Source organism: Lampetra fluviatilis, chromosome 5 (assembly GCF_964198595.1).
Source record: "Lampetra fluviatilis chromosome 5, kcLamFluv1.1, whole genome shotgun sequence".
NCBI classification, from domain to species: domain Eukaryota; kingdom Metazoa; phylum Chordata; class Hyperoartia; order Petromyzontiformes; family Petromyzontidae; genus Lampetra; species Lampetra fluviatilis.
The window spans coordinates 22,945,430-22,967,263 of NC_136279.1; the positions used below are offsets into that span (position 1 = coordinate 22,945,430).

The following is a 21,834-nucleotide window of genomic DNA, read 5'->3' on the forward strand; positions in this document are numbered from 1 at the left end:
CACCGTGCTACACCCCGACACCACGAGCCGGCCCCATCGGCCGCTGCGGGAGATCAACTCTCCGTGCCGCTGGGAGGCCCTCGCTACGACCCACAGCGCGCCACACCGGTCTGTCCACTAATTCCTCCTTCTCCGGAAAGTTCCATTTCATTTATAGAAACAGAACGCAGGACTTTGGACCCCCCCCCCCTTCAGCCGACCCGTCCTCCCCCAGGGTAGAGAACAATCTTTCCTCGCGTACAGCTCTCAATTATAGACACGAGAGGGAGTTGGGAAGAGCCTATCGTGTCGATCTACTCCCACAGCCACAAATCCCCGACCCCGAATACAAACTCTGCACAGAGCTCTGTACCATCCGCAGCAACACCTCCAACGCCCACCCCCATTCCCCTTCACCTCCCGCCCCTCCCTTCATCACCTTATCTTTATTGAGCCCCTAAACAACGCGCACCCCCCTTTTCAAAACCACACAGCACCCCTGGTTGAGATACTGCTGCTGATTTAAAAACATTCGTGACTGAGCACAGCACTCAGCACAGCGCCCACCCACCACCCCGCTCCTCCTCCTGCAGACTCCATCCCCCCCCCGTCCCTCCCCCCACTACCCCCCCCGTGAACTCTACCCTCTCCCCTCCCCCCATTTCCCCAGACAGCTTTTGGTTATCAGCCGTGGTCGTTATTAATCACTGATTCCGTACCGGTTAAACGTGTGGCTAAATATGTGCGGCTCAGTGAGTGTGTGTGTCGGTGCGTGTGTAGAGGGAGTGGTAGAGTAGCGGTTAGCGCGCTGCGCTACGAACCCGCTCACGGCCAACAACCAGTGGCGAAAATCTGAACCGGTCCTGGGCCTCCCCTAGGTCGATTCAGACTCAAATGAGTACCTGGTGCGGTGTGCAAACATCGCCACTGGGGAGACAAAGGCGGCCGGGCGTGGTGCTGGCCACCCTCGCCCTCGTGTGCCGTGCTGGCCTTCATAGATGCTCGCTAACAGCACTTGCCCCGACAGTCTGTTAAGGATAAATGGGGGATCTTTGTCTTTTATGTGTGAACGCCCAGGACCGAGTCTGAAGGCGCCGGGTGCATCGTCCCGAGGACGCGCTAAACGGGGCAGGCTTCCCAACCGACTTGTTTCTTCCGAATGCCTCGGTCATTCGAAGCTGAATAAATAAATTACGGCGATGCGATTTAAAAGCTTTCGCACGCGCGTGCGCGCAGTGTTTATGCGTGTGTCGAATACTGTACGTGACATTCGTGTACGACAATGATGTAGGAGTAAAGCGGTTTCCACGTTTATTTTGTTCAATGTCATAAAGTGCGCGAGCAAGCACATATTTAGGTAGAAACGTGCCAAATCGTACAATCACGTCGGTGCCACGTATCGGGTTTTTTTTAATGGCAATGGCATCGCTCAACGAATGGGCCGCTGTTCCCTCGCTTCGAGCACTCGTCCCGAGTATCGTTCCGGCGCTGACGTTGCGATCGATGGTCCGCACGGGAACGAAGCGTGATCGTCGTCTTGGGCACCCATAAACCAACTGAACTTTCGCAGACTGCATTTGCATTACCGATGCTCCAAGTGTCAGCCGACCACCGATCCGATGAAAACTAATAAGATGCGTTCATTTCACTTCCAATTGAATCCAGGTAAAACGTTATCTGTGGAACTAAAAAGGTGGTAGCCCTCCCTATGGATGGGATTAATCTTCCCCATGATGCCCTCTCTGCCCCCCATCAGGCCTGCCACCTCCCCTGAGAACTCCTCCCCCTCTGGCCCCACTCTTCCACGTCCGACCACACCAAAAAGACAACAGACACACGACCCCCACCACTCACCAAACACACTTACCAGAAACCTTCCACATACGCTCACCTCACTCTCTCCAAACACGCCTTTCGAGAACATTACCACTCACTTGCCCCTCACCGCTCACATGACACACTGACCAGACACTCACCAAACAGACATCACCCAACAATAATCACGCAATTGATTCTCAAGAATTCACAGAAAATCCCATCAGGGCCTGACCTTTCATCAAACGGCGAGCAAGAGAAACTAAGAATTCCATCACGGTCTGGCGAGGTAGGCCTGGCCTATTTCCACTCGTGCGTTTCCTGAAGCAACTCTGCGGCGCCTTGCTGTTACAGCGGGCGCCTTCGATCGGCTCCCAGAGCTAAAGGCAATGCCACTGGAGCATAAGATAAGGCGGCTGCGTTTCGCTGGATTCGACAGCAAGCACGGACACTTCTGTAAGAACAGCAGCGCACGTGCGTGTTATGTGCAAGCAGGATTTAATCCCAACTGGGACTGTCCGGGTCGATGACCCGGAAAATATATCCGCACCCAGCACACCACATCCAGTATACCACTCCCTATGGCTCTGACTACTACAAGTAACGTGACACCGGCTCTTAGCTCAAGCGGCGACCCAGTAAAGATTCAGCGAGGACAAGCGTGTGTACGAAGAACACGTGTTTTCTATGTAAAATCTAAATTAAAATGTAAAAAAAAAACTACTCTGGTATAATAATAATAAAAAAAGTTTAGAAAATGGCCTCCAATTCTTCCCGTAAGACTGACACAGCTACACTACTACGTACAGTACTAATGTCTATTACACAACTAATCATAATAAAACACATCATTCTCGCACAGCGGTTGCCAAACTGCAGTCCGCGGACCACTGCTGGTTGTGCGAGGCCATGGGAAGTGGGCTGCAGAACCGTTGCGAATATGATTTTCCACATTACACTCGATACTGTGTATATACATTTATTATCTGCATGGCAGGTCCGAAGAAAGTTCGTTGAGGATTGCCGGTGAGGTTGGGAACCACTGCTCGAGCACTCCGTGTCGCCGGTTCGACTTTCGCAGTCACCCAGCAGCACCGCAGGCCATCACCAACACAGTAACCGTGGTTGTAATCACTGGACCAACGTTGCCCCAACGTTCCACGTTCACTGGGAAGACGGCACCGCCTGGGCCCAGGTTAACCACGCTACGCCACTGGCAGAGGTCACAGGATACAACACTGCTGTACACCATGATGATAATGCCTAACCCTGCAATGCTACGGCAATATCTTTCCTTTGCACTTCTTATAAACTGCACAACTGATTAATAAATGAGATAGATGATGAATGCTGTAAGCTGCAAAATGCTAATGCTGTGATAATCTCCAGCAATAAGGCACTGGGGCGGAGGGGAGAAGTCTCTGTGTTTGAGATTACGCCTGATTTATGTCAGCGCAGGAAGCTCTGCGATGGGCAATTGCATTCCCGTTCAGGATGGCAAATAACTGAAACGTTCCCAATTTGTTCAGGCGTAATTGATGCCCAAAATTCATGACACTGGCACTTGGCAGCAATCTTCTCTCCCACTCTGAACAAGGTGGGCAGGACCGGGCTGACAACGTCCCGATAGCGATATTCTATTTGCGACGGTCCCGGTGTAGTGTGCGTGGCACGCACGCGGCTGCCGTGGAGCCTCTTCGGTAAATATTTACGCATCATTTACACTCTGCCGAGTGAATTATAAAAGCATCCTCGATAACAAGTGAACCGAGATGAGGTTTGCAGCGGCGTGATAAACGCTGCATAGTTTAATTGATCAAATTGAAAATTCCGCTTGGCTTTTAACTAAATGATATTTTTTTTTGTAATGCAGAAAACAAATAATTACGCAGAGGACATCCACCGGGCAGATAGGGCGATGCATGTTGAAATTATTTCGCACTGTACTCAGCCAACCTAGCTAATCAGAAGTGCTGGGAATTGGCTCGTGTGGAGGTGTCAGGTGGATCGTTACATCACAGGATTTTGAGAGGTGGCTGCGGCTTGGGGAGGCATTCATCCAGCAGTGGATTGACCATGGCTGATGGTGATGATGATGATGATAATAATAGGGGGACCGGAGCGGAGAAAACGACTCGAAGAATAAGTGATACGTGGGGAACGCGGTTTGCCAGTTTTAACACCCTTTGCGAGGTAAACATTTTGCCCTATGCAGAGTTCAAATATTTTAGTTGCCGCCAATTCTATTGGATCACAAACTCCCGAACCACTGTGGCAAGTGTTGTACCAGTGGCGATCCTCAGGGGCTCGCACTGAACGAGGGTAAAAAAAGTGTTAACTAATTTTGGAGGAAGTCTGTCCATTAGGTAACAAATATGCGTTTGACTAGGAAATTACAGATTTCTTCGTTTTGTACCCTCAAAAATAACCAACGGAAGTTCTCACCTGCTCAGATTTTTATTGATCGCAAACCTGATGAAAGAAGGGTGGAAAACCGAACCAATATTACCATCCAGCACTCAAAAGCACATTGACCTTCTAACGAGTTGAACTGATCTGGTCGGTCGTATGACAAATGCAGGTGGAGTTTGATTTGAGAGAGTTTAAATAAAGTCACCAGAAATCGACGCAACCGCCCGCCCCTAGCCCCTAGCTCCTCCCCCCCCCTCCTTCGCAATGGGAACGGGACGCAAGGGACGTTGCAGGAACGCGAGGGACGCTGCTGCCCGGGCCATCGCGAGCGGCGAGCATGGCCCGGGCAGCAGGCCGCAGTGGAAAATCTTTCACGCAACAAAGGTGGCGGACGGCCAGAAACGGCATCTGCTGGGAGTGCCAGGGAGGCTGTGGTGGCTGGGCCAAAGGGCGGAGGAGGGGGCTGGGTTGGAAGGACGCATGCATGCGAGTGCAAACGCACGCGGCAACGGCAGCACATGTAAGGTTGTTGGTTACAGTCAAGCCCGGCTTAGTTCCTCGCTGAATATTTTCTGATTCGCTGAGGGGAGTAGTAGGCATGTTACCAGAGCGGAAGGTATCCTGCATGTGGTGTGTCGGGTGCGGCAATATTTCCCCAGACAGACGCAGCTGAAAATCTACGACCGAAACTAAACTGCGCAGGGACAAACGCACGAGACCACGTGCGATCCAAAATCCTCGTGCAGCGGCCACGCATCACGACGTCCGCGCATCAATCAACAACTGCCGGGGCAAACGCTATCGCGCGGCCTTGATCCCAATCGTCGGCCGCACTGAACAGGCCGGATGCTGGCAGCCCGCTCGGCTGGGCCGCGGGGCCACTTCCTGCTGGTCCGTACCACGAGAGCGGAGCACGGGAGGGGGGCACGGGAGGGGGCCACAGGAGGGGGGCACGGGAGGGGGGCACGGGAGGGGGGCACGCATTGCGCTTGGCAAGCATTCAGTATACAGACTGGTATACTGAATGTAGTGTGCCGGGCATGGAAATATTTCCCAAGTCGCTGTCTAAGACTGCTGGAGTATGCAGAGGAATGGTCGCCACAGCCCTAGTTAGAGGGGTATACTGGATGTTGTGTGCCCGGTGTGGAAATATTTTCCAGGACGCTGACCCAAAGAGCGAGAAGGATTGTAAAAAAAAAGAACCATGCAATTGCCGTTTCCTTTTCCCACCCAATTATAGTTATGGATCATGCTATCAGTGTGATTTTATCTCCCATTCAGACTCTGTATAAATACCGAGCTCGCAGCTCGTTCGCGCACTTTCTAATAATCGCTTAGCGCACCACAGCTCTGCGGTGATCCTAAAGCCGGAGCCCTACACTCGGTCAAATTCAATTTGGAACTTATGGCGTCGAACGCCACAGCAGCACTGAATCATCGACAGATTGCACATTAACGAGAGCCTACACACATTACTTAGTTTAATCATTGCAGGCTGTAACGTTAACACGTGATGAAAGTTTACATGGACTGCATCTGAATCTCTCACGGGACGTCACACAAGGTCAAGTTTGATCCTGACAGCGCTCGCGCTGGGTGTGGTTATAATTTAAGTCTGGCTCTATAACGGGGGGTGGAGACTACTCACCACTGAGTCCGGATTCAAAACAGATCTCAGTCTTGAGACACCCACAAACCTCTCCGTTATTTCTAGCACTCCCACAGCTCCCCGGCTTCATCCTCCCCCCCCCCCCACCGCAGTCCCACTTCTCACAAAATCGACGGCATTCCGGACCGGGGAATCGAACTCTGGAGAGCGCACAGCGGCGGCCGTCTTCAATAGCATGGACCCGTTCGGCGCAGGCTTAGGCCTGCGCAGTCCGATCCACTGCTTTGCCTCAATTTCGTCACTCCATCTTTTCGGTGAACCATCCTCTCGGAACGCATTCCACTCCTGGGCTGCCAGCCCGTTACCTGACCCCTTGACCCGACCCTTGACTTGGCCCTTGACTTGGCAGAGTGATTTGAAGATCGGTGGCAGATTGGGGGGGCCCTAATTATAACACGACGCTGTGGGAACACGATACGACGCGGGGATTGATGAATGTTAACGTCGTCGCGGCAGAAGTAATTTAATCGCCGACAAATCGGACAACACCCACGCTGTACCAACAGCATCCATCCAACGCCATCCCTGTATTCCAGTTCATTTCAGACTCTCTCTCTCTCACCGTGAACGTGAATGTTCACCTGACGGAGAGCAGTCCGCCATAATGTTGAGATGTTCGTTTGTTGAGACAAAATTATGTTAAATATTAACCACGCTCTTATTTTTATTCAACTTGTTATTCATTGCCAAAGTTCACCCAATGCAGAATCATTATCGCCATCAACATCATCACCATCCAGGGTCAATCCACTGCTGGATTAAGACCTTCCCACGCCGTGCCAGTCATGCTAGTTGTTTAACCATAGTTTCCCACGCTGGTTAGTGGCGGTGAGTGCGGGGTTGGTGATGTGGGTAGCACAGGACCGGTTGACCTTTCGCTCGCCACCGATTTGTTGGCCGTGGCCGTGAATCGAGTGCAGGTCACTGCAATCATTGCGCAGCGCGAGAAACACAGCGGCCCACGGCTGCCCCTGAACGACGTCCGCTCTGTTGGGCGCAGTACGAGCTCGGCGGAAAATATGAGAGTTGCCAGGGTAAGATCGAGACCGCCCAATGCGCTCTTGGGCACCGTGGGAAGGTGTGGGCAGAAAGGGGTGCGCAGGCGAAGGATGAGTCACGACAGAAAATGTCGAAGTGGAAATACGAAAATTCAGTTCCTCCCTGGGCGAGCGCCCCACGCGTGGTTGGTGCGTGTACCAGTGGCAGTCGTGAGATGTTAACTACCTCGCCCGGTATGCAGGAAGTCGTTGATTTGATCCCGACCTTGACGCCTGCTGTATATTTGGAGTTTGCGTGTCTCTCTCTCTCCCCGTGATCGCGTGGATTTTTCTCCGAGTCCTCTGGGTTTTCCCTCCACATTTAGAACCAACATCACGCGTTTAGAGTATTTGGCTGCTGTCAATTTCCACATAAGCCACTTCGTTGAGCTTTCATTTGTGGCCAGGTCACTTCTGAAAAATGGCTACATAGCTCAGCGTTGTACAATATTTCACGTGGTAAAATATCCATATTGGTTTTATATTTAGTTTGTACGTGGAAGTACAGAACCAGGCATTCCGTTTATGGTCGCAATTTCCTTGATGCCGATTTGCCCCACCGCACGGCCTCCACGCCACATGTCGCACACCGCGCGTTACCTCCTTCTTGAGTAGCCACAGCAGGTCCTGCTTGCGCGGCCGGTAGTAGAACGGCTCGCCGGCCTGGTAGAGGATACGTCGCGGCGGGCGCTGCCGAAGGCCGGTCTCGTAGCCCGAGCCGCGTGCCTTGGCCGAACCCTGTGGGCGGACAGAGGAGACGATTAAATATAAAAACCTTCCCCTCGCCACCGGTACGGCCACGCACGCACTCACTCGCGAGCGCACTCCGTGCCAACACAGCACCCCGGGTAACGCGCGTGCGGACGGGCAGACAGACAGACGCGGGAATTTGGGCGCCGGCGCTCGTGCGACTCGCGAGTGTGCGAGTGGGCAGGCGACGGAACGGAGTTGGCGTGCGTGAGTAATTGGGGAAAGTACACGAGTGACACGTGGAAGATCCACGCTCGCGCGCGCAACTCTGCGTGTCGAATACTGGAGGTGTGAGCGTGACTTTCAATGCGCGGGATGCAAGGGACACACGTACTCGCATACGTGCACTCACAAAGTCACCAAAGATCCCCAGTATAGCCTCGACAGACCGATGGGGGAAGTGCTGTCAGTGGGCATCTATGAAGGTCAACACAACGCATGAGGGGTGGGTGGCCAGCACCACACCGTGATGTTCACACGCCCAAGCCGGGGACTTATTTCAGGCTGAGTCAACCTAGTGGAGGCTCAGGAACGCTTCATTATATGACTCGCCGATGATTTCAGCCGGGAGTCGAAATCAGGTCGCCGGGTTTGGAGCACAGCGCACAGACCACTGCACCACCGCTCCCCCCACATGCACACACACACTGACGACCGGCACCATCGCCGCTTCTACACGTGTCTGCAGCCTCGTTCGTATCGCGGTAAACAAAAAAGGTAGCGGGCCCAAGACGTGAATGCGCCTCGCTCGAATTGCCCGATGTGACGTAAACAAAGCGTAAGGGGCATTACGCTGCTATCATGGTAATTCTCTCTTTCCCACGGGACGAGAGTGGACCGGCCCGTCGCGACTTCCCTTCCCCGCGCCGACGACGCAGAATGGTTCGTGCCGAGTTACATGCGCGGCTCCACGTCGCTTAGCGGGGAGACAGCGGCTGGCAGGGCCACGTGAGTGTGGGGATGGGGGGATGTTGGGGGCGGGGAGAGGTATTTAAACGTCGTGGGGGTTAAAGAGCTCTGGCGTCCTGTGCCGGCGAGGCGTTCACCGGTTGGTACAAAAAGGGGACTAAAGGTGCAGCCCTGCAACTGCCTTGTCACGCCACTGCTGGCGGAAGGTGTTCCACTCGGGCTCGACATCCCCTCTAGAGGGTCACTTGGCCTGCTCTTCCAAAGCTGGCCAGATCGGAGTGTCCCACACTTTGCCCCAGCACGCGAGAACTGCCCATCGACTCGCTGCTGAGCGGACAGAGGCGGAGAGTGATCGAGGCTAAACGTCTCACTGGAGATGATTCCAGGTCGCAGGTAGACTGGGGCAGTAGGTGGTACGTGACTAGTAGTTACAGCGAGGGCACAGACATTATGGATGTGGAGTGCCGGGTGGGGAAATATTTTACGGATCGCCCACCTGGACAGACCTGGCTGAAGTCAAGCCCTGAGAGGGGTCTCCCACCCCACTCCACTCCCCTAGTGTGTGTGTGTTTGCCAGGATCTAAACACGCTACTCACATAACAACAGCAACACGGAATTGCCTTTCTAAAGGCGGCAAGAGAAAATGTTTATATATTGTGCACGACACGTAGAGTGGCCCACATAATGGGCCCGCTCAGGAATGTCACTCGCTCATTGTCGAAGCGGTCGAAGCTGCTTGTGGCCATGGTAGTGGTCGTGTCGACGCCTTTAAATATCAGAGAGGGCCGACCGCCGCCTAAACAAGCAGCACTCTACACTGACAAAGCAGGGGAGCGGGGGAGACGAGCCACATTCTTTAACTTAAAAAAAATATATAAAACTAGCCAAACAAAGCTCCGCTGTCAGAGCTCGGTGTCAACACGGCGGTGCAAAAGGGCACGCCAAGATGAACCCGGTGCATTCTGGGTGCCTACAGCCGACTCGAGGAGGAGACGTCGAGAGACTCGCATGGGACGTGGGCACGGAGCCAGGCGGCGGTGGGGAGACCGTGAGATCAATTGGGAATTAATGGCGAAGATGCACAAGTTTTCCGCACGACCGTTTAACCGGCTTAGAAGCCGTGGCATGATCTCATATTTCCGAAGCCACGGCCCTTCGTATTTTAATCTTTTCGAATGTGACTCGGACAAAAACTGCATCAACGCAACGCGGGAAACATCGACGCATGCGGGAAAAACATCAACGCACGTGGGAGGCATCGACGCACGTGGGAAAAACATCGACGCACGTGGGAAAAACTTTGACGCACGCGGGAAAAACATCGACGCACGTGGGAAAAACTTTGACGCACGTGGGAAAAACATCGACGCACGTGGGAAAAACATCGACGCACGCGGGAAAAACATCGACGCATGCGGGCGGCAGCCGGCGAGTGGCCGGGCAGCACGGGACGGGAAACACCGCGGCTTGCCGGGACCCCCGGCCTCGCCTCTCGTGCTGCAAGCGCTCTGTGCGCTCAATCCGCCCCCTCTGCTTGAACTTCCGTAGAGCAAAATCCGTTGAGTGTAACACAGCTGAACGATTTTAAAAAATGCATTCGCACGCACGGTGTAGGTCAGTCACGCGCCGCGCAATACGTTCCCGACAAACTCATCCGTGCTTTTATAATATATTCGTGGTTTTTAACATTTGTGTCCAAATGCACGTGCTGGGTTTCGGTTTGCTGATCGTTGACGGCTCTGCCGGCGGCGGAGTCTGTCTCTTTCTGCACCTGACGAGGTCGTTACCGTTTACTCTAAAGTCACCTTAGCAGCGGCGGCAGCACCGATGGCACGAGGCGGCTTGATCGTGCGCACTCACCGTCGCATTACACGAACCTCCACCCCCACCTCTTACCCATAGATACGTTTGTGTCGAGATACGGTGCACGGGGAAACGGTGCAGCGTTCAATGTTGTAAGTCTTGTTTTCAGGGAGAGGGCATGGCACACTGAGTAAGCAAAGCCTGGCTCGACCGATGAGAAACTGAATGTCGAAACTGGTCCAGAGTTTTGCTCGTTTTAAACAAATCCTGCCAGGGAACAAACAAAAATCACTCCCACAAGGCTGATGGGATGTGTAAAAAAACTACTTTTATATTTTTTATGAGGAGTGACAAATGCTGGGAGGAGGCGTATTGCCTGTCCATGTATTTTGTTGCGGTGATCTTGGGTTGCCTCCCGTTCATAATCAGCGCAGACGCTGCCAATGTCAAACGTAACGAGCACACCGCAAACCAGCGTGTTCAACCATCTCCATCGCCAGCCATGGTCGATCCACTGCTGGTTGAGGGTCTCCCCAAAGCCGCCGCCACCGCCACCACTGGCACCTGCGATTCCCTCCCATCCCCTGTGTTGGACGTCCTCTTCCCGTATAGTTTGACGATTCAAACAGCCCGGGGATTTTACGCCGTTGTTACAAACACGTATACGCCAGGATATAGATTTTTTTCGTGTTGTTTTCAGCTACAAGGCTTCTATGCTGATCTGTGTCCACATATTGTTAAAATAGAAGGTGGCGACCCTTTACGGTGACGCGTGAGCTGTATCAGAGGAGCGGACAAGCTGCGAGCGTGCGTACAATGGAGGGCTTTGTACTGTCCCGGCCTCAAGACTCACGGGCGGACACTTCGGGTCCTGGGAACACTGATGTAAACCGGCGTGCACGTCACCATTTGTAACACCGGGACGATTTCTCATTTGCATCACCCCCGAGCATTCCGACGGGTGAGGATTCCTTTTAAGACGAGCAGCGGACGCGCTCTCGAATGCGTGCAGGTTACGTTTGGCGTGCAGGGTACGTTTGGCGTGCCGTGCACGCCTGTGCCACAGAGGCCGGTGTCGGCCGCTCCGTTCTTGCATTCTGAACGAGAGCCATTTTTGGGAACGTTGCTTTCCTGCAGTATTTTCCAAAATACGCCGTCTGGAAGTTTCACCGGCGCGTACTTAAGCTGTTACTAGTCAGTACACATAAGTGTTTACAGAGCCACAGGCGATGTTTATGTGTGGCTCAACAGAGGATAGATCATAACTGATAATTATGATGATGATGATTTATCGACAATAACAATGATAATACTTACAAAATATTATCTACAGCCATTAGACAGTGTATTGCTTCCATAATAGAGGTTTGTTGGGTTAGATCGTGTAAATATATAAATGTGTCGTTAAAACCCGACACAGCCAACTAGTAAGGGTTGTCACGTAAACAGAACGTGGCCAATTCGTCACTAGTACAGCACACCGGTGTGTTGGAGAGCCAAGCCACAGCATTTATAATGCGTGTTAAACTTAAAGTGCATTACTTGTTTGCCAATACTTCACCACACTGCTCGGTGTGGGTTGGGGTGGGTGGAGCCCTGGCTAGGATTTGAACTCAGATCACCGGATTTGTATCGCAATGATCTGAACACCACCCCACCGCTCCACCCCACCCTGACATAGTGACCCACTAAATACAGCGAACTGCCAATGCGTATTCACGTGCTGTACACACATGCAGTGTCATCATCATCAGTAATGAAAAAAACCATAGCCATGATCCATCCACTGCTGGACGAATGCCTCCCCAAGCCGCCGCCGCCGCCACCTCTCCACGATGCTGCGATGCGATAAATATACGGCGCGTGTGCCTGTGTGCGTGTATTTATGGCATAAAAAAAACCGGTGCGGCTTCAATGTCAAAACAAAGTCACCGTACAGTGAGTCTCATTTCCATTTGGGGCTTGCTGTGAGTGGGTGTGATTTCCACGCGTGGAGTTTTTTTTCTTTTCCTACTACGGTCAATGATAGTTGCCGTCTCATCAGCTGCTGTTGCCCCGGTGGAGGGAACGGCAGCAGATTGGCGAAGGCGCTCGACAGCACGGCGAGACGTTTCTGCGATACATGAGCTCAGCGACTTGCGTGGACGTTTACAGTCAACTCCCACTCAGATACTGTTCCCTTCCTGTGAGCATCAGATAAGGAAGCACATTTTCCATGAGCAAAAAAAAATTTTGCACGGAATTTTTTTTTCATGATTCCTAGAACGTAAAAAAAACCCTATAACATCTCACAGCCTATAGATATTCGATAAGAATGATTGGTGCTCAATTTGGGGATTTTTTTCTTACTTCCATGCCCTTTAAACTGAGACCTTTTCCCCATTAGCCTCGTACGTGCACAATCACTTCTAGTTTGCGGGTACGCTTGTGCATGTGAGCGTAACACACAGAGTCACGGCAAATCGGGGCAACTGCCCCGGGCCCGGCGCTTTGGGGGGGGGCGGGCGGTACTGCAATCTTTGACGTAACGGTGTCAGATGTAATATTTTTGGTTTAGTTTGAAATAGACAAGCAGGGCCTCTGCGCGCTGGACATGGACACGTGGGCACACGGGGCACGGCACGCTGGACACGCTGGGCACGCGGTTCGACAGCCTCCGTGCCCTCGCCGCTCGCCAACAGCGTCCGCCATCGTGACTTCAAACGAAGCAGCAGCGGTGGCAGCCGGAGGAGGCAACTCGTCCGAGGCGCCCTGAAAGACTGGCAGAATTTATTATTAAAACATTTCACTCTATCTCCTCCCTTGAAAAGAATGTTTTTTTTGGTTCTACCCCACCAGAGGCCTACTATGCCCGTGCGATTATGGACACAAATGCTGTAACTCGAGATTGGTCGCAGTGGGTATTTTTTGTGTGTGTGTGCGGTGCGCGGCGGAACATTTTTTGACGAGAAAAACGTGCGAACGTTACGGGGCCGGCTCTGCGTGGCGAATCAGAAGCACGGCGTGCACTCGACAGCCTCCAGACCCCTCTACCATCGTCCCAGCCCCCCCCCCGCACCCCTCGTGTAACAGCTCACACGTGTTGGTCATCAGGCCGCGCTTGCCCCCCTCCCAGCTCTGGCCATCGATCTCCTCGTTAAAGCCTCTTTGGCCCACGCCACGTAAATAAAGTGTGACGGCCGAGGCGTGGCCGTGCCCAAGAGGTAAATAGCCAATAAGCGCGCACACGCACCGTGCGCACAAGGTGCATGTGCGTCTGTGTAGGTGCGTAACTGTGTGTGTGTAGGTCTGTAGCTGTGCGTGTGTGTAGGTGCGTAGCTGTGTTTGTATGTGTAGGTGCGTAGCTGTGTATGTGTAGGTGCGTAGCTGTGTGTGTGTGTGTAGGTGCGTAGCTGTGCATATGTGTAGGTGCGTAGCTGTGCGTGTGTGTAGGTGCATAGCTGTGCGTGTGTGTAGGTGCGTAGCTGTGTGTGTGTGTAGGTCCGTAACTGTGTGTGTGTAGGTGCGTAGCTGTGTGTGTGTAGGTGCGTAGCTGTGCGTGTGTGTAGGTGCGTAGCTGTGTGTGTGTGTGCAGGTGCGTAGCTGTGTGTGTGTAGGTGCGTAGGTGCGTAGCTGTGCGTGTGTGTAGGTGCGTAGCTGTGTGTGTGTGTAGGTGCGTAGCTGTGCGTGTGTGTAGGTGCGTAGCTGTGTATGTGTAGGTGCGTAGCTGTGTGAGTGCGTAGGTGCGTAGTTGTGCGTGTGTGTAGGTGCGTAGCTGTGCGTGTGTGTAGGTGCGTAGCTGTGCGTGTGTGTAGGTGCGTAGCTGTGCGTGTGTGTAGGTGCGTAGCTGTGCGTGTGTGTAGGTGCGTAGCTGTGTGTGTGTGTAGGTGCGTAGCTGTGTATGTGTAGGTGCGTAGGTGCGTAGCTGTGCGTGTGTGTAGGTGCGTAGCTGTGCATGCGTGGGGAGCGGTAGTGCAGCGGTGAGTGAACCGGCGACCTGAGTTTGATTCCCACTGACTTCCAACACCAGTTACGATCATACCAGTTCGGGACCTCCCCTAGGTCGACTAAACCTCAAATGAGTACCTGGTGCAGTGTGTAAACATCGCCACTTGGGAGGTAAATGCGGCCGGGCGTGGTGCAGGCCACTCGCCCCCTCATGTGTCATGCCTGCCTTCGTGGGTACTCGCTCACAGATATTTTTGTATTTTGTGTGTCTGTGCTGTTAGGGCTATATGGGGATCTTTGAGTCAATGCTGTATGTGGCAAATATACATTGACGTTATGAATGAGTGAGGGAATGAGACTTATGTGATTCTAATGTCTAATTATGTTCTAGAAGTGCTATGTAGATTAAATTTGGCAACTAGAAAAACTTTTTTTTACGGAGCCTGGGTCTATGAAAGTTGATTACCTGAGGTGTTGTAAATATGACATCAGATTTAAAAGTAAAAAAAAACTAAATTTATATTTTTTTGGGCCTCACAAAATTTGAAGGAAATGTTTTTTTTAAACGAGGCTTACGCATTTTACATATTGAGGTGGTTGTTGAATTTTATCACGAATAACAAATTTGGGCTACTTTTTGAAAGCATGCGATACTGCAGCTGCTAGAAACGGGGCAATCCCCACTATCAGTTTCTCGTAATTCAATACACACGCATTTTTTAAAATATATTCTTCGACATCGGACCACGAAACCCTGAACCACAAAAGAAGTGGTCAGCCCTCGGTCCAAACCACAAAAGTGGTTTGGACCGAGCGTGGAACCACATGGCCAGGCACAACAAACGACCGTGCGTGTGGTAACGCGCGGGAACACACACATGCACGCGACAGCTTGCACTCAATGTGCACATAACCGCCGTTGATTAAGGTTAGCGGGACAGCCTTGAAAAAATAAAGTGAATCACTATGAGTGTGCTCGCGACGGCAACGTTACACAAAACGCACGACGCTCGCGGGTAAACATTTTCGCGTGCGCGCTCTGCAATGAGCAGTCGCAAGCAGCGTGATTAGGGCTAAGTTCACGACACGCTCGTTACTGTGTAATCCGAATCGCAATGGAAACTCCTAATTTACAATTTATCTCACGGCGCCTTCTGATTAATGCATCGAGGTGGAATGGCCCCTGATGATACCGTGAAGAGGCGTGTACCCAAACATCCTGCCCGGCATTCTGTCCTCCCCAGACAATCACCTCTGCTTGAAGACTTCATGTCCACCGCTGGATGAAGCCCTTCGCACACAGTGCCATTGGCGGGTGTTGTTTAACTTTACTTCACCACGCCGGTCTCTACGGGTCAGTGAAGGCAGCACTGAGGGTCGGTTAGTTCATTTATCACTGATGGTAGCATAACGCCAACCACTGTACAGATACACAGACAAAGATCCCCGTATGGCCTGAACAGACTGTTGGGGCAAGTGCTGTTAGCCAGCAGCACCTATGAAGGCCGGCACGGTATACGAGGGTGTGGGTGTCCAGCACTACGCCCGGCCGCCTTTGTCTCCCAAGTGGCAATGTTTACACACCGCAATAGGTTGTTATTTGCGGCTGATTCCACGTAACGAAGGCCCAGGACCGGTTTACAGATAATCGTCACTGCCGTTGGCCGGGAGCGGCCTGGGACCGGCCAGCCTCCAATAAACGTCCGCCGCTCGCAATTGTGTCCCGTGCGCGCACTCGCCGAGTGGCTCAAGGGCGCCCTTCAGCTGCTTGTGGCCCTAAACCTTTGCTTGGTTCGCTCCACACCCAGCGCCACTGCTGCTCCGTGGGGCTTAAGTCAGCGGTGAGTTGCGCTAGCTGGCCCCGCGAGGGCACTTTGTGCGAGTAGCCAGGCAGCTCAACCCAGGGGCAATGTTGCTGTCCGGGGGGAATGGGGTGTGGGGGGGATGAGTTCGGCGGGGTACCTGGCGTTGATTGATTGAAAAGAACACGCCGACAGCGGCACTTCCTTGGGCACGCGCCGGGCGGTTCACCTGTCGGGCGTCTGGCCCTTTTGATAACTCCGCAGGTGTAAAACAAAAATCTAACCCGGAGAGCTTAACATTCCTCGGCAGCGCCCTCCCCCCCCGCCTTTCACTCCCTGACCTGCAAATCGCCTGCAGGTTAACACGCCCGAGCCACCGCGCAGGCGCCATCGGCTCGGCCCCGCCGCGGAAAATAAATGCTTCCGTGTTCGCGTGAAAAATACAAAGATCCTCCGTGTTGTCTCTAATAGACTCGCGCGGCGAGTGCCGCCAGCGAGCGCAACGCGGCACGTGGGAGCTGGTGTGGCCGGTACCGCGCCCAGCTGCCTTTGTCTAGGTGATGTTTACACACCGCACGAGGTGTTCATTTAAGGCTGAGTCGACCTTGGGGTAAGTCCAGAACTGGTTAAATTGCTCATCGCCAATGCGAGTGGAGATTGAACTCGGGTCACCTGGTTCGTAGTACAGCGCGCTAACCGCTACACGACCGCTCCCCACCTACAACAAAAACAACAGCAACAACAAGAGTCGCCATTCACCACTAAGTGTCAGTGACATCACCACAGTGCTTGTGCCAAGCCAGGTACACTCCGAGGCCAAGCAAAATATCGAAGGCTCGCTAACAGGAGATCCCTGGACAGACCCAGATGCCATGGGTTGACTGACTGAGATGACTGGCAGATGCACCATCTGTGCCCCCTACTATGCCAACTTGCTGTATTTTAGCAGCCCGGCGCGCCGCTCGTTGTTGTGAGCTAGAACAAAGACAAAGATCCCCGGTGTAGCCCTAACAGACCGTAGGGGCGAGTGCTATTAGCGAGTGCCTGTGAGCTATACACACGCGGACACAGAGACATGCACGCTCGCGCATCAGGCACCGCACTCACCGGCTCTCCGCGATGCTGGTGCTGCTGCGGCTGCTGCTGGTGCTGCTGCTGGTGCTGCTGCTGGTGCTGCTGGTGCTGCTGCTGGTGCTGCTGCTGGTGCTGCTGCTGGTGCTTGCGCTCGCTCGACTTCTTCTTGGCCGGGCGTCCACGCGGGCGCCGGGGTAATGCGCTGTTGGGGGAGGGGCAGTCCTCTAGGGAGTCCGGGCGGGTTGCCCGCATGTCCCACTCCACGTCGTCCTCACCATCTGCACCGCGCGCCGCCAGCGCCAACGCACACAGGCAGGGGGCTGTGGTTACGGTGGGCACCTCGCAATACCGTGGGCAGAACTACGTCACGAATGACACCATACACGTGCGTTGAACTTATTTCGCACCGTACGTAGCCAAACGTGCTAATCGGAGGTGTGGGGGGGGGAGACAACAAACTAAACACAGTTCTTCCTAATATCGGAAGAGCGTTCCAGACGGCCGCAGAAGCGTATATGAAAGCGCGTGCGATGCGGTGACCGTCTATGTTCGATGGCTGAGCCGAAAGCCGCTGGTGCGAGGATGACAAGAGTTCACGTGATGATGGTTTACGCTCCTTAACGAGATCAGCAAGATATAGAACTCAACACATTCGTCAATAACACCGCGGCCTTACAAGGAGACGCATATATAACAGGCCCTTCTTCAGAGTACACGAGAGGTCAGGCAGTATTTTTAATGAATGTGTCGAGTTTGTTGTTGCTGTTAGTGTCTGTGCACCACTGCCGAAGCAGCAGCACCACCACCGAATAATTTGTCATCGTGTAATCGCGTTGTCTCGAGCCTGTGGATTATCACGCGACAGTCAAAACACCAAGAATTCCCGGGAAGACTTACAGATCTCCCAGGACGAGCCAGGAGTGGCGGCAACCCTGCCCGCACTTCGACGAGCCGAATTCATCGCCCGACCTCCACGGCGTGCGCTTTCTCGATAGCCTCGGCAATCGGCCACCACCACTTCTAGCGGCGTGACGAGTGAAAAATCGTTCCCACAAACCGCAAATTCAATTCTCGTGCACGATGGCCTTCGTCCAGCAGTAGACTGATACACAGCTGTACTTAACCATCATTATTGTTGTTGCTGTGCCGGCAGTGTATTGTACCATAGGCAGGGAGCACGACTGACAGCTGGCATGGCCAGGAATCAGGACGCGGCACAACCCACACGTACTGCCACGTTGCCCACGGAGTAACCGCTGCTTGTTTATTAATTTCCTGCGTTTTGCTCGGCGACGTTTTTGCTAAAAGGGGAGAATGGAGAGGGGAATTGAGAGAGCAAGATAAACGAGGCCGGAGCCGACGGGGCTCTGAAGGGCGGGTTGTGCCGAGCCCCGACCGGAGCGGCTTCCGCCGCCGCGCTTCGATCGCGCGAGCGTCACGCGGCGCTGGCGCCTCACCGTGCGGCGCTGCCGCCTCACCGTGCGGCCGCGTTCCGCGAGCGAGAGGGCACGCTTGCGCATACGCGACCACCTTTCATAATCTACTTCTGGATGAGGGCCTGAATCGCAACCGCCGCGCGGGTCGCCGTGGTTGTCGCGTCGAACGTCGCCGCGCTTGGTTACTGAAAGCGGGGAGCACAGAGGTACAGCACAACGACAGATCACCCTGCGCTGTCCCCTGCTGCCTGCCACTTAGAACACCTGTGGCAGCCTACAGCACCTGTTATGCACCCATCCAAACGCTGTCCAGATGCATACCTGCTTAGTTTCCGAGATCTCACGGAATCAGGCACATTTCTGGCGACTTGGTTACAGACACTGGCCAGATACGATCCGAACATTAAACAGCTTCAGAGTATGGAAAGTAGCACATCTTGCGCCGTGTTACGTACTTATGCCATAATCCATCCAGCAGTGGATTCATCGTGGCTGAGCATCACCAAAATGAGAACTCTGTGGAATATGAACAGCAGTCGGCACCTAAGATTGATTCATCCCCATCACGGGAATGTAGAATTTTCACCACTGGTTCCAGTCTGTTACGCAGCGGATTGCTGTGACTCCGTGACCTTTCCGAGTTGGCGGCCACTCTGAGTTGCGCTCACGACAGCGGCAGTGCTGTTCCTCTCTGCGATGTGTGGAGGGTTTGGAGGTTTTTTTCCCCTCCCCTTCGATTCAGTGTGCAAAGGCGGACCGCCAAATTAATTTTGTGGGTAACACGACAAGACACCAAAAGAAACACGATTGTGAATACTGCAACGACAACTTCGGCTTGGGAGGGGCCACGGGGAACCTTTTACAAAGTGAGAGGCCTCGTCGATGAACGAGAGGCCTCGTCTAAGAAAAAAAACTCCCTTGGATTTTGATTCAGAAATCAGCGTGGCTCGATCGAAAGAGTTCGAGCCGAATGTTTTTTCTTTTCCTGCATCCGCGATTATTGGGAGTTATTTTTGGGGTTGCCCCAGAACAAATAGTTTAAATGTCAATCATCTCAAATGTTGTTCCGTCATTCATCCAACCCAGAGCCTGTTTATCTCTGGCTATTGCTGAGATCTACGCCGCGATGGTTGTCAGCCAGCTGACCTCCAGGAAGCGCCCTCGGCCGCATTGGAGATATTTGAGCTCATGCCTCAAAATAGAACGGATATGGAAACCTTTCAAATGCAGCTTTTAACAAAACACAGAATCTCCCAGAAGTGCTTGACGGCAGTACTGTGAGTCATACAGCTTGCCAAAACGCGACCATCGCGGACAGAGAATCGGGTCAGACGCTTTGCAGGATTGCACGATGCCAACAGAATTACATTGAAAACTATATTAAGGATAAAAACTATTCACAACCCCATGTCGCTCCACTGCCGATCAAAGGCCTCTCAATGTCGTGTCGCCGTCAAAGGGGTTGTTTGATCATACTTCGCCACGAGTTGACGAAGGATGCAGCGGGACGCAAGTACCATGGCCGGGAATCAAACTCGGGTCGTCGCAGTTTGGACAGCGCATTGTGGTAACCGCTGCACCACCGCTCCAGCCCATGATACCAATATATATTTATTTATCCAGGAGAGCCACACAGTCCCAGGACTCAGGAGGGTCCTGCTGCTGTTGCCACGTTTATTGTAAGAGGTTCTTAGCCAATCAGTGACGACTTGTGTGTATTATATACACGTGGGAGGGAACGGAGCACCCGGAGAAAACCCACGCCGTGCGCGAGGGGGCTCCATGCCCGTACAGATAGAAACAGATGGCGATTAGTCCACGCTTGCTGTCCTGCCTTCTCCTGGCGAGCCAGGGTATGACATCTCATCGACGTCCACGTGAAGGGAGTTTCACAAACATCATCTGTGTGCGCTGAACCACCAAACCTCGCTGCTGCTGCCTCCACAGTGCTCCATTACAATTCACGTGCGGCAGCGTAGCCCCCGGCGTGCCGCTGTATTCACCCGCTAGCAAGAGACAACACGTGGAGCGTGCGTGGGAAGAGTTAAGTGTGCTCCATCTCATAGCAACAGACAATCTCTTAAGGCTTAGAGTTGTGCTCTCTGTCGATATAAAGCACGCACAGAGAGAGAACACGAGTCGCCATTGGGCAGCAAGTCAGTGACTGTGAAACCTGTGTCATGCTACCCGCCTATCCGTCAATCTACGAACGGTGCGGCTCTCACGCGTCTCCGTGTTATCTGAGCGCGTGCGGGGGAGTGTGCGTTCGTTTATCAGCGCGGCCCTGATGCCCATCTGTATCTAACTTCTCGCGCCCGATGAATATTGGGGGCCCAAAGACCTGATTCCTGGCGAATTCCTGGCGGCGGCGGTGGTGTGATGTCACTGTCCGTGGCAGAGTTCGCGGCGCCATCAACGTGGTGCTGCGTGCAGATCACACAACGAGGCCCCGCCAGGAGGACCGCGAGCCGAGCTCTGGCCCCGCACGCAAAAGCCAAGAACACATCTTTTAAAGGTCCTGTTCGCTACCGGGAACATATATCTTGGCTTTTCAAAAACAAAACAGATATTACCTTCTGCCCCCCCCCCCCCCGCAGTCTGGATGTCACTACCCTAGAAATTTGTGCCATTGGCTCCCTGTCACTGTTCAAGTTCAGGCTCGTGACTTTCCTTCTCTACCTCTGTCTATGGCCGACTCGGGCGCTATTCTGTGAGGAGGTTGTTATTCTCTTCCCCCCTTCTGCTAAAACAAACAAAAAAAACATGCAATGTAAATTTATTTTGCGTAAATGTACCGATGCTGAAAAAATTTGCCTGAAAAATTACTCGATTGGGATCACACACAGCAGCAGCAGCATTGCCTCCTACTTGGCAGGATCCTCCTGGAAAAAAAGTCCTGAGACTCAGTGGGTAAACGATGATCAATTCACGCATCGTATCGTGTACCAAAGCGTGACCCCTGCAGCCACAAGTCAGAATCTTTAAAATCAGAATTTTGAGACTCAAACTTTGTCCGCAACACTCACCAGAATTTTAAAATGAGAGTGAATCCTCGAATCAAACCCATGAGCCTGAATCGCTACCTGCTGCCAAACAGCCACTGTGCGTGTCTCCCGTGCTCACGAAGCACGGTGTTTTTTTCGCTGTCCCCGCTGTGTTTTTAGATTTCTCCGGGCTGCCAACGCTCTCGCTCACGGCAGGGGCCAGCGCTGGGCCAGCT

The 21,834-nt window shown here is 53.1% G+C and overlaps 1 protein-coding gene across 12 annotated transcripts in view; it reads right to left on the reverse strand.

Annotated features, from left to right (window-relative positions):
* The window catches only part of LOC144932770 (DNA (cytosine-5)-methyltransferase 3A-like), a 114,499-nt gene that overhangs the window by 55,051 nt on the left and 37,614 nt on the right, over positions 1 to 21,834 (reverse strand). For all 12 annotated transcript variants that reach the window (XR_013636938.1, XM_078857205.1, XM_078857210.1 and 9 more), the window contains exons 5-6: positions 17,212 to 17,456; positions 7,513 to 7,650 (exon numbers count right to left, since the gene is read on the reverse strand). Coding sequence is in view for 11 of the 12 variants with exons in the window: in XM_078857205.1 (XP_078713331.1) it covers positions 7,513 to 7,650; positions 17,212 to 17,456 (383 nt within the window). In the remaining variant the exon portion in view is untranslated. The remainder of the gene's footprint in view (positions 1 to 7,512; positions 7,651 to 17,211; positions 17,457 to 21,834) is intronic.